The 15,925-nt window shown below is 46.0% G+C and overlaps 1 protein-coding gene across 1 annotated transcript in view; it reads right to left on the reverse strand.

The window, feature by feature from the left end:
- Positions 1 to 15,925, reverse strand: part of LOC115095119 (fatty acyl-CoA hydrolase precursor, medium chain-like) — a 102,778-nt gene that overhangs the window by 44,013 nt on the left and 42,840 nt on the right. The window contains exon 6 of the mRNA XM_029608386.1: positions 11,014 to 11,167. Within this exon, the coding sequence (XP_029464246.1) occupies positions 11,014 to 11,167 (154 nt within the window). The remainder of the gene's footprint in view (positions 1 to 11,013; positions 11,168 to 15,925) is intronic.

A 15,925-nucleotide genomic window follows, 5' to 3' on the forward strand; every position in this document is an offset into this window, starting at 1 on the left:
CCGAGGTAGAGTTAGGTCCCTACCGTCAGAAGGCAAGGCTGGACACTGGTGGACCCTTGAAGACAGAGAAGAGATCTGGATGCAGGCGCCTGTAGGTCGTGTAGTCCAGATAGCTGGCGCCTCCAGCAGGTCGAACATCAGTCCAAGAGCCGAAGCTCGAAGGATGGTCAGACGCTGGTCCAAGGGTCAAAGCCTGAAGAATGGTTGGCAGCCGGTCCAAGGGTCAATACCTGAAGAATGGTTGGCAGCCGGTCCAAGGGTCAAAGCCAGAAGAATGGTCGAAAGCCAGTCCAACGGTCAAGCCCTGAAGAATGGTCGGCAGCCGGTCCAAGGGTCAAAGCCAGATGAAATCCAACCAACAGGGAGAGAAGCGGAACCAGGAACGGAGAAGCCAGGAACTCGAAGCACAGTGATACACCAAACTAGGAGCCAAGAAGCCAAGGCAAGGTCTGAGGAGCATACCTTGCCTAAAATAGCAAACCGGAAGGTGGAGACCACAGGGAGGAGTCATGACAATTTCCTGTCATGGCCCCCTTTAAGTGTACAGTCTCTACCGCGCGTGCGGCTCTAGGAAGGCCAGAGGGGGAGGAGTCAGCCAGGCCGAGCAGGTAGCCATGCGGCCGGGCCCAGCAGCAGCAGCGGCCTTGAAAACTACCCTAAAGGGACCTGCCTGCTTCAGCGGGATCCCCAGAGGCGACCCGATGCCTCGGGTAAGTCTTTGGCCCCGGTTGCGGACCGCCGCGACCAGCGGCCATGACACCTGGCTCCGGTTGCGGCCTACCGTGGCCGGCGTCCATAACAGTACCCCCTCCTTTAGGCCTCCCCCTAGAAGGTCTGGGTTTTTCCGGGTGTTCAGAGTGAAAGTTACGGAGAAGATTCTTATCCAGGATGTTAGTAGCAGGTTCCCAGGAATTCTCTTCTGGCCCAAATCCTTCCCAGGCTAGGAGGTACTCCCACTTGCGATCTCGTCTCCGGACATCAAGAACCTCACGAACCTGGTATATAGTCTCCTCCTCAGCCCTCAGTTGTAGAGCTTCTGGAGCCTTCCGAGAAGGCCAAGTCAGGACCAATGGCTTCAACAGCAACACATGAAAGGAATTGTGGATTCGCAGTGTGACAGGCAAACGTAGTTGATAGGTCACGGGACCTAATTGTCGTATCACTGGAAAAGGGCCAATATAGCGGGGGGCCAATCTCATCGAGGGAACTCTTAAGCGGATATGTCTGGTGCTGAGCCTTCTCCCCTAGACGAAACAGTGAAGCCGGTTGTCGATGTCTGTCTGCAAATTTTTTTGCGGTATTAGCTGCTTTGTGCAGCATCTGCTGGGTGTGAACCCAAAGTTTCTTCAGTTGCAGGGCTGTAAGCTGGGCAGCCGGGGATGAAACAGGCAGAGATAAAGGCAAAGGCGGCCTGGGTTGTCGCCCGAAAACAATTTGAAACGGTGACGCCCCGGTCAAGGTACACACATGAGAATTATGGGAAAACTCTGCCCAGGGAAGCAATGCTGCCCAATCGTCCTGACGAGTATTAACATACATGCGTAAAAATTGTTTTAAAGTTCGATTAGTATGTTCCACCTGACCGTTAGCTTGAGGATGGAATGCTGTGGTGAAGTCCAGAGTAATGCAAAACTTGGTACAGAGGCTCCACCAATATCGGGCCGTGAATTGTGAACCACGATCAGATGTGATGTGCTGAGGTATTCCGTGAAGACGGAAGATATGTAACATGAATAGATGAGCCAGACGGGGAGCAGACGGGAGGGAGGGGAGCAGAATGAAGTGGGCCATTTTCGAAAATTGGTCCACTACTACCCATATCACAGTATGTCCTTCAGAAGATGGAAGATCCACAATAAAATCCGTGGAGATGTGAGTCCATGGTCTCGTAGGAGTTGGAAGTGGTTATAATTGCCCCCAAGCCTTCCCTGTAGGACTCTTGTGCTGAGCACAGATAGGACATGAATCTATATAAGCACGAATATCTTTGCACATCTCAGGCCACCGATAATGTTGTTGGAGAAGGGCCTGCGTCCGTATACATCCCGGATGTCCGGCCAACTGGGAATCGTGTCCCCATTTTAATACTTTATTACGAAGCCTCTTGGGCACCACAGTCTTGCTAGGTGGGACCGTGAAAGTTGCAGAGATGATGATGCGAGCTGGGTCAATAATGTTTTGAATTGGCTCCTCAATGTCCTGATTGGAGAAAGATCAAGACAATGCATCAGCCTTGATGTTCTTGTTAGTGGTCGATATTGCAGTTCGAAATCGAAACGTGTGAAAAAAAGTGCCCAGTGAGCCTGACGTGGATTCAAGTGTTGAGCTTGTTGGAGGTATACCAAGTTCTTATGGTCCGTGAAAACAGTGATACAGTGTTGTGCTCCTTCTAACCACTGTAACCACTCCTCGAATGCGAGCTTGATAGCTGGAAGTTCCTTGTTGCCAATGAATAGTTGTGTTCAGCTGAAGAAAATTTTCTAGAGAAGTAGGAGCACGGATGAGATGTCCCTGATGCATCAATCTGGCTCAGGACAGCTCCTGCCCCTTCAGCGGAGGCATCAATCTCTACTGAAAACGGACTTCTGGGATCAGGGTGTCGGAGGCAAGGTTGTAGTAGAAAGGATTCTTTGAGAGCCTGAAAGACTTCTTCATTCTTGTTTTATTGTAACTGCAATCTTTTGTTTTGAGCACCTGTTAAAGTTTCTTATTATGTGTTATCTTCTTTCACCCCTTGTTAATTGTAAACCGGCATGATGCGATTCCCATCGCAAATGCCGGTATAGAAAAACTCTAAATAAATAAATAAATAAATAAATAAATTCTCTAAAGGCCAGGCCTTAATGTTTGCCCCCTTACGGGTGAGTGCAGTAAGAGGCACAGCCAGCTTGGAAAAGTTCTGGATAAAACTACGATAGTAGTTTGCGAATCCAAGGAATTGCTGGAGTGCGCGTAGACCACTAGGCTTAGGCCATTCTTGGATGCATTTCAATTTAGTGGGATCCATTTGAAAACCTTGCCTAGAGATGATATATCCCAAAAAAGGTAATGATTCTTTTTCAAAAATACATTTCTCTAATTTGGCATAGAGTCGATGCTCTCTCAGACGTTGCAATACTTGAATAACATGTTGACGATGCATCTGTAAATCGCAGGAAAAAAATCAAAATGTCATCTAGGTAGACTACCACACAGACGTAGAGCAAGTCTCTAAATATTTCATTAACAAAGTGCTGAAAGACGGCAGGAGCATTGGTTAGTCCAAACGGCATGACAAGATATTCGTAATGGCCGTCTCTGGTGTTAAAAGCCGTTTTCCACGCATCACCCTCACGAATCTTGACTAGGTTATCTGTTCCTCGAAAATCCAATTTGGAGAATATCCGGGCTCCCTGTAGGAGATCAAATAGTTCAGCAATAAGGGGCAATGGATAGCGATCTTTGACAGTAATAGCATTCAGTCCTCAGTAGTTCATACAAGGACGTAAAGTTCCATCTCCTTTCCCGACAAAAAAAACAAACGGCCCCAGCAGGGTATGTGGATCTTCGGATAAACCCCTTCTGAAGATTGACCTGGATATATTTGGTCATGGCACGGATCTCAGAAGTGGACAAGGGATAGACTCTACCCCGAGGTGGTGTGATCCCGGAAGCAAATTAATCGCACAGTCAAAATCTCGATGGGAGGCAGGGTATCTGCGGCCTTTTTGGAAAAAACATCCGCAAATTGTCTGTATTGAAAAGGCAAATTCTACAAAAGAGAAATACAGATAAAACTACTAGAAAGAGTAATTCCTTTTAGGCAAGTTTTGTGGCATGCTGGGCTCCAATGAGCGAGTTTTAAGGATGTCCAATCAAACTGCGGATTGTGGCGTTGCAGCCAAGGAATACCAAGAACAACTGGATGAATAGCTTTCTGGAGGACATAAAAAGTGATCTGTTCTGTATGGTTGGGTGCAATGTGACAATGCAGAGGTACCGTATGGTGTGTTATTCTTCCAGGCAAGGGTTCTCCCTGGATAAAGGCGATAATCAACGGCCTTAGACAAGGACGAGTGAGAATATGAAGTTATTCCACCACTTCTTGCAAGATAAAGTCTCCAATGGCCCCAGAATCTACTAAAGCCAGTGTGGTAAATTTATGTCCTCCGATGATAAGAGTAACAGGCAAGGTGAGTGGGGGAACTGGTTAAGTGATGCCTAGAGTTACTTCCCCCGTGGATCCTAGGCTTTGTAATTTCCCAGACTTGTAGGAAAGCCCGCAATGTGATGACCCGACCCTCCACAATAAGGACAAAGGCCAGTCTTACGTCGTTTTTGACGTTCTTCCGGTGAGAGAGGGCCTCTACCCAACTGCATGGGTTCTTTGGCGATCCCCTCAGTGGTTAAGGAATCTCGAGAGGCCAAAGAGGATGAGTGTGAAGCAACAGGAATTGCCATGCGTCTTCTCGAACTCAGGCCTTCACGAGCCCTTTCCTGTAGACGGTGGTCGATTCTGGTGGCTAATTCAATGAGAGAATTTAAGGAGGACGGAAGTTTCCGAGCGGCCAGCTCATCCTTAATCCTGGCTGACAGTCCTTCGAGGTATATAGTCTGGAGAACACTTTCCTCCCAATGGAATTCAGTTGCTAGGGTTCTAAATTCGATCGTGTAGTCCGAGAGTGAACGTCCTCCTTGACGGAGATGAAGAAGGTCGGAGCCAGCGGCTGCTTGTTTTCCGGGGTCCTCAAACACTGTCCGAAATAGTTCCAGGAATCGTGGGAAATCTTGCAATACCGGATCCGACCGCTGCCACAGCGGGGAAGCACAAGCCAGAGCCTTGCCCTCCAGTAAGGACAATATGTACATAGTCTTAGTTACGTCATATGGAAAAAGGGTAGCTTAAAGCCGGAAATGCATGCTGCATTAGTCGAGAAATCCCCGGCATAGACGTGGTTCCCCGGCATAACGTGGGGGAGCTGGCAGTGGAATTACCGGCCGAGGGTAGCCATGTATTGCCGGCAGTGCTTGTGCTGGTGGAGGACTTGCGTGTGTTGCAACTACTGCATCCAGACGGGCGTTGAGTCGGTCCATAGATGCTGCCATGGATTCCAACATCCTCTGTTGTTCTATTATCTTCTGGGCCAAATCGGGAATGGCTTGCAGGACTGAAGCCTCTACCGGATCCATGGCCTTGGCTTACTGTTATGCTTCTGAAGGTGGACCCTTGGTCCGAGGTAGAGTTGACACTACCTAAGAGGGTAACCCCTCTTGGGTCCCTACCGTCGGAAGGCAAGGCTGGACACTGGTGGACCCTTGAAGACAGAGAAGAGATCTGGATGCAGGCACCTCCTGCAGGTCGTGTAGTCCAGATAGCTGGCGCCTCCAGCAGGTCGAACATCAGTCCAGGAACTGAAGCTCGAAGGATGGTTGGACTCCGGTCCAAGGGACAAAGCCTGAAGAATGGTCGGCAGCCGGTCCAAGGGTCAACGCCTGAAGAATGGTCAGCAGCCGGTCAAAAGGTCAAAGCCAGAAGAATGGTCGAAAGCCAGTCCAAGGGTCAAAGCCTGAAGAATGGTCGGCAGCCGGTCCAAGGGTCAAAGCCAGATGAAATCCAACCAACAGGGAGAGAAGCGGAACCAGGAATGGAGAAGCCAGGAACTCGAAGCACAGGGATACACCAAACTAGGAGCCAAGAAGTCAAGGCAAGGTCTGAGGAGCAGACCTTGCCTAAAATAGCAAACCGAAAGATAGAGTCCACAGGGAGGAGCAATGACAATTTCCTGTCATGGCCCCTTTAAATGTACAGTCTCTGCCACGTGCGCGACTCTAGGAAGGCCAGAGAGGAAGGAGTCAGCCCAGCCGAGCAGGAAGCCATGCGGCCGGGCTCAGCAGAGGCCGTGAAAACCACCCTAAAGGGACCTGCCTGCTTCAGCGGGACCCACAGAGGCGACCCGACACCTCGGGTAAGTCTTCGGCCCCAGTCGCGTAACGCCGCAGCCGGTGGCCATGACACCTGGCCCTGGTTGCGGCCCGCCGCGGCCGGCAGCCATAACAGGGTTGGCAGGTGTTCACCAACTCACATGCCACACATGCCTCTTTTGGTGTCACTATGAGGCAAAACACATTATGGCAGCCACATGTATTTTATGTCATCTTTACTTTCACAACTGTTTTTCCAGTACACTGTTCGGCTCCATTGTCAAAACAAATCCAGAGTAGGCATACGTGTGTTCTGTTACACACTGACCCAGACAGAGAAGCAGTGAGAGAAAGAAAGATGATAGCGAGCAGCAGCTAACACTCTACTGGCCTGGAAGGGGATGTTGTAGGTAAAGCCTAACATGCAAAGTAACGTTGAATAAGGTTTTGGCAAAGCTGGCTGCCACTCAGGGTGGTGTCCTCGGCTCATGGGGTGATACATGGGGGATAAGAACATACGAACATGCCATACTAGGTCAGACCAAGGGGTCCATCAAGCCCAGCATCCTGTCTCCAACAGTGGCCAATCCAAGCCATAAGAACCTGGCAAGTTCTCAAAAACTAAGTCTATCCCATGTTACTGTTGCTAGTAATAGCAGTGTCTATTCTCTAAGTCAACTTAATTAATAGCAGGTAATGGACTTCTCCTCCAAGAACTTATCCAATCCTTTTTTAAACCCAGCTACACTAACTGCACTAACCACATCCCTTGGCAAACACTAACTGCACTAACCACATCCCCTGGCAAACAAGTCCAGAGTTTAATTGTGCGTTGTGAAAAAGAACTTTCTCCGATTATAACTTGTTAATGAAAGACAGAGAGGACAGGACAGAGAGGACAGGAAAGGGGGAGGAGTGGCTCTTTATGTCAGAAACAATATCCAAGCATCTGAACTGGAAGGAAGATGGGGCAAAGAAGCACTATGGGCTGACCTAAAAAAAGATGATGGGGCATCCATTTTTATTGGAGTAGTTTACAGGCCTCCAAATCATATGGAAGAGCTTGACAGAGATCTGGTTGAAGACATCCAATAGATGGGAAAGAAGGGAGAAGTGGTGATTGCGCACGGTTGGCTGGGGCGCCATCTTCCTCCCTTGGCCGTTGGTACACGCGGGGCAGGCCAGCCTCTTGAGCGCCTAACGTGCGCGTATATACACGCATAGCTGACGTATATACGTGCATAGCTGCGCACATAACTGAGCACATAACTGAGCATACAACCGCAGTCAGACATACATGCACCGAGACAAATCTGTGCGCGCCCGATAGACCTAACTGCTAAACGGGCAAACCAAAGAGGCCATGGCCCCAGCAGCAAAGAAGATCAGGCAACACTCCCTTTGCGCGGCCTGCCATATTAGAGCCGCACAGGTTTACCTGGAATCCTGCCTGTGTCAGCACTGTGAGGAGGCCCAGGGAGGGCTAGATTCTCAAAACTTTTCCAAGCCGGGCCCATCCCAGTCAGAGGACGGGTTGGCCGCGACATTATCCGGCAGCTCCCTGGAACTGAGCAATTCTGGGATGGTGTCCTCCCCTGGAGAGGGCATTTCAGTAGCCCCTACCACGGTTCCCCCTGGGACAAATATGGACCCGGGGACCTTCTCTTAGTTGGAATTTTTTCAGGGCCTCCAAACTTTTGTTCAAGCGCAGTCAGCCCCTGTCTTGGCCCGGGTTGAACTCCAGCTGGGGGGGAGGCCAACAGTATCCCTGACAGGGACCAGACACCACAGATGATGACGAGGACTCACTGGAAGATGGTGAAATCCCTCCAGGCCTGGAACCATACAGAACCATACAGAACCATGCTTTGTTTCTTCCACAGAGATGAATTGCTGGTCCTAGTCTCCCTGACCTTGAAGATTCTGGGAGTTCCACGCACAGACCCTATGGCGGTACCAAAGAAGAACCCCATCCTGGTGTCCCTTTGTAAGGCCTCTTGGTATTTCCCAATGCTAGAAGCCATCCAGGAGCTGATTGACCTGGAATGGGACACCTCAGAGGCGAGCTTTAAACAAGGTCGGGCCTTGGAAGCCTTGTATCCTCTGGACCCAGCGGTCAAAAAACGCCTGCATTTCCCGAAAGTGGATGCCATGGTCTGCACCGTCTTGAAGCGAACAACCATCCCTGTTGAGGGAGGGGCAGCCTTGAAGTATGCTCACGACAGGTGGCTAGAATCCATCCTTAAGCAAGCCTTCGATGCGACAGCAATGACATTGCAGATCGCTTCCTGCTGTGCCCTGGTGGCTAGCTCCTGCTTGCTCCTCTTGAGAGAGGCAGATAGCTCTGGGGTGTATGCCAGAGAGGCGATTGAACCCACCACAGCCTTCCTGGCAGATGCAAGCTCGGACCTAGTACATACCTCAGCCAGAGGAGTAGCCTCGGTGGTGGCGGCCAGAAGACAGCTATGGTTGCGGAACTGGTGAGTGGATGCAACCTCTAAGGCAAAACTCTCAAAGATGACCTTTAAGGGATCTCTCCTAATCGGAAGCGAGTTGAAGAAGCTAGCCAGTAAGTAGGGTGAATCTCCAGTGTCTCACCTACTGGAAGACAGAAAAAAGACGTCTCAATGCCCCTCTCCTATGAGGGGTCAGAGCAGAGGCTCCCAATACTTCCAGCCCTACAGAAACCTGTCATTCCATTCACCTCGACCCTCGGGGAGGCTCAGACCTTTCGGAACTGGCAACCCAAGAGAGGAGCAAGTTCGGGTTCAGACTCGACCCGAGCTTTCCAATGAAGTTGGGCAGACCCATCCACAAGAAGAGGAAATAGGGGACCGACATTCCCTCTTCTATCAGTGGTGGGTCTAGATCACGTTGGACAAATTGGCACTAGACATCATACGAGAAGGCTACGCTCTGGAATTCCGCAGCATCCCTCGGGACAAGTTCATGTTACCACCTTGCCATTCCCACCTCAAGAAACTGGCAGTGGAATCCACACTGATAAGGCTCCTCAGACAGCCCAAGTAAATATGGGGCGTTATTCCATCTACTTTATCTTGTCCACGAAAGAAGGCTCATTCAGGCCCTTCCTGGATCTCAAGAGCGTCAACCATCATCTGCGGATATTGCATTTCCGCATGGAGACTATCCGCTCCGTAATAACTGCAGTGCAACTGGGAGAGTTCTTAATCTACCTGGACCTCTCCGAAGCTTACCTTCACATTCCAGTCCATTAAGACCACCAGTGTTTTCTACGCTTTACTGTACTGGGCTGTCATTACCAATTCTGAGCGCTACCCTTCAGCCTGGCAACCGCTCCCAGAACATTCTCCAAAATTACGGTGGTCATGGCAGCAGCACTGAGGAAAGAATAGACCCTGGTACACTCCTTCACGAAGATCCATCTCGATTGTCTCTTATGGTCTGGCCCTTGAGAGGACTCACCTGAAGAAGCGCGGTTACTCAATGGCCGTGATCGCCACCTTGCTCAGCGCATGGAAGATCTCAACGTCTCTGGCATACATACGGAGATAAAGAATATTTGAAGCCTGGTGCGAGGACCACAGGGTGCCCCCGCGAACGGCCAAGATCCCCATGATTCTGGAATTTCTACAGGATGGCCTGAAGAAAGGGTTGTCCCTCAATTCTCTCAAGGTACAGGTAGCAGCCCTCTCCTGCTTCAGAGCAGAGGTAAACGGAAACCATCTGACAGCACATCCGGACTTGGCCCGTTTCCTAAAAGGAGTTAAGCAACTTCGACCGCCCTTAAAGTGGCCGGTCCCCCTATGGAACCTCAACCTGGTATTGGACTTCCTAGGAGGACCTTCCTTCAGGCCGATACGCAGTCTGTCACTACACCTATTAACACTAAAGACTGTATTCTTGGTGGCAATATGCTTGGCCCGTCGCATCTCGGAACTACAGGCACTATCCTTTTGGGAACCATTCCTTCGATTTACTCCAGGAACAGAACAGCTTTGCGCTGTTCCCTCCTTCTTAACAAATGTGGTCTCAGAGTTTCACTTCAATCAATCCATTTCCTTGCCATCACCAGAGGGACACAAGGACACAGAAGATTCCCGCCTTCTTCGTCATCTAAATGTTGGCAGACTCCTAGTGCGGTACCTAGAACACTCAGAACCAGTGCGCAAGACAGATTCTTCACAGTGGTAAGAAACAGAGCGAAGCGGCTTCGCGAGCTACTATAGCACATTGATTCAAGAAAGTAATCAAGGCAGCTTACGTAGAGGCAGTGAAGTGTTTACCCTTCAGGTCAAGGCTCATTCTACTAGGGCCCAGGCAGTATCCTAGGCAGAAGCCAATCTACTGTCACCCGCCGACATCTGTCAAGCTGCAACATGGTCTTCCCTACACACCTTCTCCAGGTTCTACTGCCTGGTTGTCTAGGCTCAAGAGGATGCAGCCTTTGCAAGGGCAGTGCTAACTGGACCACAGACAGCCTCCTGCCCCCAGCTGCCCAGGAGAGGTGCCAAAGAATCGCCCATGAGGCGAACCTCGAATCCATACAAATATGGGTAAGCCATTGTCCTACCCCTAGTTCTGGGCATCCACAGTACGGATGGTTTTGGCATTTATGTTGGTTGAGTACACTGGCGGTCTCCAGTTTTTAATCAAGTTTTTGTTAACCAAGGGTTTAATCCAGTTGTATCCAAATTCTAATCCAGTTATCCAATATATATGTCCACAATGGCTTTTCAAAGAGAATACTGAAGAGTTGCAGTCACTGCAGGGGTAAATCTAGTGTGATGTCAGCTTTGAAATCTGACTCCGTCTCCCATCTGCTAGCAGAGGAGCACATAACCCACTGGTCCTGAGTCCATCTGGCTACACGCTAGGAAATAATTTATTATCACCCTAGTTTTGTCACTCAGTTTCACTCGGCAAGCTGAGTTTCAAAGAATTGTTTTCTTATTTTCCTTTTCAAATATAAGCATCTACTCCATTGTATTCTCTGCAGTTCTAACATTTTGTGATGTTTATGAGCCTTCCTAAAGAGTCACATACAGCTCCTAGTCAGAGGCTGAGTAACACTGACATACTTCTGAGGTTTTATAAATCAGTTTCTTAAAGACTCTTTGTAATATTTACCAGTGTGGAAACACTTATTCCACCTGCCGACTCTCCAAATATGGTCACAGAATCTGGATCTCCTCCAAAATATTCAATGTTTTCCTGAATCCAATGTAAAGCTGCGAGTTGGTCCAAAAGCCCCCAGTTACCATGGGCATGTTCATCCCCAGTGCTGGAAGCAAAATCAGGAGGGAAACGCTGTTTCAAATGAGTCATTAGACATGAAAGTGTTAATAGGACAAGCATCAACATACAAGAAGTAATATGGTCTTACGACAATATTAGATGTTAAACAAAGTGGTGACTAATCAGTTATCCAAAATATTACCAAACAGAACATTTTGAAAAGCCTTTTCAGACACAATTAGCAACATATATAAAATTTCACATGAATATCACCGCAAACATATTAAATTACACATAAAAGATATTGTTCCAGAGACCTAGACAAAATTCAGTTTCCAAAGAACAGTTAATACATATTAACCCCAATAAATACACCCCTCTTCAAGAAACAAAAATATTAACAATGAAAGATATGTGTTTTTTGAGCCTTCCCAACTCAGGTTTTTCCTTGATTTGCATTTGCCATCCTAATATCACTCACTAACTTGGTTACGGCAGAAATTTATACTCTGTTGTCTCCTCAATTAATGCATTTTTTCTTTGCCGCTAATTTTGCGCTTAATGACCCTTGGTTCCCCCATTTTCCTTGTACTTAAGTCTTAGGGGGTTATCATGTTTATTTCTTTATAAGAGAATCCTCTTCTCTTTTTGTTTTTTGTATTTTTTCCTATATGGCTCTGTATTTCATTGACACGCTTGTTTGTTGTCTTATATTGTTATCAATAAAAATAAAATTAAAAATAAAAGAAACAAAAACATCTACCGTAAAATCCTATAATTCAATCAGTGTGAACTCTTGTTTATATGGAGTGTGCTCCACATATTTGATTGGTTGCCCTGACGTATTTTGATTTAAATCTTTGTTTTGGAGTGCGGACATGAAAGCTGGTTATTGGCATGGGTATCATGTGACCTTTTGGCGCCATGACATAAATGGGGGTTATTTTGTGTGACTGGTATTGGCATCTCTTTGAAATGCTGGTAATAATGCTAGAAGAAACTTGCTTTAAATATGGGATATGAAAGGTAGGGCTTATGCACAGTTCTTTGCTTTTGAATTTGAATTGTACAATCTGACCTTATGCAGACTTAATTGTTTGTGTGATGTGTATTATAGGAATAAAACAATGGCACTATGAATTTGGCTCAGCAACATACAGGTAGGTTATTGAATGAAAGACCCTATTTGGTTTACATGTTAGGTATGATCTTATGGCATTTTTCTTTCTTGGGTTTAGTTATGGTTTGGGATATATAATTGTGGTTGGCTTGATTGACAAACTGAAGAGTAGTAAATCACCTGGACCGGATGGTATACACCCCAGGGTTCTGAAAGAGCTAAAAAAATGAAATTTTAGACCTATTTCAATTAATTTGTAACATCATTAAAATCATCTGATGTACCTGAAGATTGCAAGATGGCCAATATAACCCCTATATTGAAAAAGGGATCCAGAGATGATCCAGGAAACTATAGACCAGTGAAACTGACTTCAGTGCTGGGAAAAATCATGGAAACTGTTATAAAGAATAAAATCACAAAACATTTAGATAGATATACTTTGATGGGATATAGCCTATATGGATTTACCCAAGGGAAGTCTTGCCTCACAAAACTACAATTTTTGAAGGGGTGAATAAACATGTGGACAAAGGTGAGCCAGCAGATGTGGTGTATTTGCATTTTCAGAAGGCTTTTGACAAAGTCCCACATGAGAAGCTTCTAAGAAAACTAAAATGTCATGGGATAGGAGGCGATGTCCTTTTGTGGATTGCAAGTTGGTTAAAAGACAAGAAACAGAGAGTAAGATTAAATGGTCAATTTTCACAGTGGAAAAAGTAAAGGGTGGATTGCCTCAGGGATCTGTATTTGGACCAGTGCTTTTTAATATACGAGGGTAAGTCAGTAAGTAAGTCACAAATCTCTCTACTAAGGTAATAAAACATATATCTGTAATGTTGTCATATTCCATAGATGGCAGCACCTTGAAGTGCTTATGTACATAAATAGTTATTTAAACTGTGCATGCGCAGGGGCTGTGTACACAAGGAAAATGGCTGCCGTGTTGACAGATTGTACGGTCGAAGAATAACGTGCTGTTGTCCGATTTTTATGGGCTAAGGGCTTAGTGGCAAAAGACATTCATAAAGAAATGTATCCAGTATATGGAGAGAAATGTCTCTCGCGTAAAGCAATTTACAACTGGACCGATAAATTTGCACGACATGCCAACGTGAACGACGAAACCAGACCTGGTCGACCTGTAGAGATTGCGACAGAGGCAACTGTGAAGCAGGTTGAAGAGATGGTTCACACTAACCAGAGAGTAACAATTGATGAAGTTACCAAAGAAATTGGGTGTTCTCACGGATTAGCATATTCCTTAGTGCACGATGCATTGAACTTTTGCAAAGTCTGTGCAAGATGGGTTCCCAAACAGCTGACTGAAGACAATAAGAACAACCGGATGGGTGTCTGTTTGGAAAATCTCTGCCGTTATGCAAACAAAGGTGAATCAATGATGGCACGTATTGTTACTGGTGACGAGTCGTGGGTGTACCACTATCAACCAGAAGCGAAACGCGATTCCATGCAGTGGAAGCATCCACTATCACCGACACCGAGAAAGTTCAAGCTTGTGCCTTCTGCAGGAAAGGTGATGTTGACTGTGTTTTGGGACCGAGATGGGATACTCTTAACCAGTTTTCAGAAGCGTGGTGAATCTGTTAATTCGGCTTCCTACTGTACTACTCTATTAAAGCTTAAAGGAGCTATTCGTAGAAAATGCCCAGATCTGGAAAAAAGAGGAGTGCTGATTCTTCACGATAACGCCAGACCACACACTTCGAATGAGACTCGTCAGACAATTGCGAACCTGCACTGGGAAGTTCTTGAACATCCACCATACAGTCCGGATTTGGCACCCAGCGATTTTCACTTGTTTGGCAAACTGAAAAGCCATCTCGGTGGTAAACATTTCACCAAGAAGTGGAACAAGAGGTGAAGCGCTGGTTACGATGCCAGCCAAAAGACTTTTACACAGAAGATTTTGACGGACTTTTCAAATGCTGGGACAAATGTATAAATGTTTGCGGCGATTACGTTGAAAAGTAGTTGGTTTTTCCAGAAAAACTGTTTGTGACTATATTCTGTATATTTCACAGTAAATAATTCATCTTTTGCATTTAAATAAATTTCATGAATATTAATCCCATGTATGTTTGTGACTTACTTACTGACTTACCCTCATATTTATAAATGATCTGGAAAGGGGTATGACGAGTGAGGTGATCAAATTTGCGGATGATACAAAATTATGCAGAGTAGTTAAATCTCAAGCGGATTGTGATGAATTGCAGGAGGATCTTGTGAGACTGGAAGATTGGGCTTCTAAATGGCAGATTAAATTTTATGTGGACAAGTGCAAAGTGATGCATATAGGGGAAAAATAACCCATGCTGTAGTTACACGATGTTAGGTTCTATCTTAGGAGTTACCACCCAGGAAAGAGATCTAGGTGCCTCAGTGGATAATACATTGAAATTGTCGGCTCAGTGTGCTGTGGCGATCAAAAATGCAAACAGAACGTTAGGAATTATTAGGAAGGGAATGGCAAATTAAATGGAGGCCGTCATAATGCCTCTGTAAAGCTCCATGGTGAGACCACACCTTGAATACTGTGTACTATTCTGGTCGCCGTATCTCAAAAAAGATATAGCAGCACTGGAGAAAGTGCAGAGAAGGGTGACCAAAATGATAAGGGGCATGGAACGTCTGCCCTATGAGGAAAGGCTAAGGAAGTTAGGGCTGTTTAGTTTGGAGAAGAGATGACTGAGGAGGGATATGATAGAAGTCTACAAAATCATTAAAGGACTTGAACAAGTTAATGTAAATCGGTTATTTACAGTCTCAGATAATAGAAGGACCAGGGGGCACTCCATGAAGTTAGCAAGTAGCTTGTTTAAAACAAATTGAAGAAAATTCTTTTTCACTTAGTGAATAGTTAAGCTCTGGAATTCATTGCCAGAGGATGTAGTTTCAGCAATTAGTGTAACTGGGTTTAAAAAATGTTTGGATAAGTTCCTAGAGGAAAATCCAGAAACTGCTATTACAGTAATTAATAAGCAATAGTAGCTTGTGATTTATATAATGTTTAGGTACTTGCCAGGTACTTGTGACTTGGATTGGCCACTGTTGGAAACAGGATACTGGGCTTGATGGACCCTTGGTCTGACCCAGTATGGCATATCTTATGTTCTTATGTGATTCATTTGGAGAGATGATGGATCCTAGCTGGTTCTATAATTTATGTAAACAGAACTGCGTCTCCTTTTTCAGATGTTTGAAAACGATTGAGTTCAATGATTGCATACTGAAGGTATTATGCATTAAAGGATCTATGGTCCTTTCTGATTTTTTGAAAAGCAATTTGATACTATAGGATTCTTTTAACTTGCATGCACAACTCCCAATTCATTAAAGTGCAGTTTTGATTTGTGTTGTTTTTTGCCTTTTTATTTTCTACATAAAACCTGCAATTCATTGCTGGAGTTAATATGTATAATTGATGACTTTACAAAATATCGATAACTAATATTGCACTAAATCCCTCTGATGCAGCTCACGAAGAGCAACTGAGATTGTTGGAATGTATATATTTAGGCTGATAGGCATTCACCTTTCTTCAGCTATTGGATTTTATGCGGGTCTCTGGTGTAATATTTTCTATGTGTGATTTAATGTGAATTTGTTTATTGTGATTTCCATGGGGAATTTTATAGATGGTGTTAACTGTGTTTGAAT

Source organism: Rhinatrema bivittatum, chromosome 7, assembly GCF_901001135.1.
Source record: "Rhinatrema bivittatum chromosome 7, aRhiBiv1.1, whole genome shotgun sequence".
Classification (NCBI taxonomy): Eukaryota; Metazoa; Chordata; class Amphibia; order Gymnophiona; family Rhinatrematidae; genus Rhinatrema; species Rhinatrema bivittatum.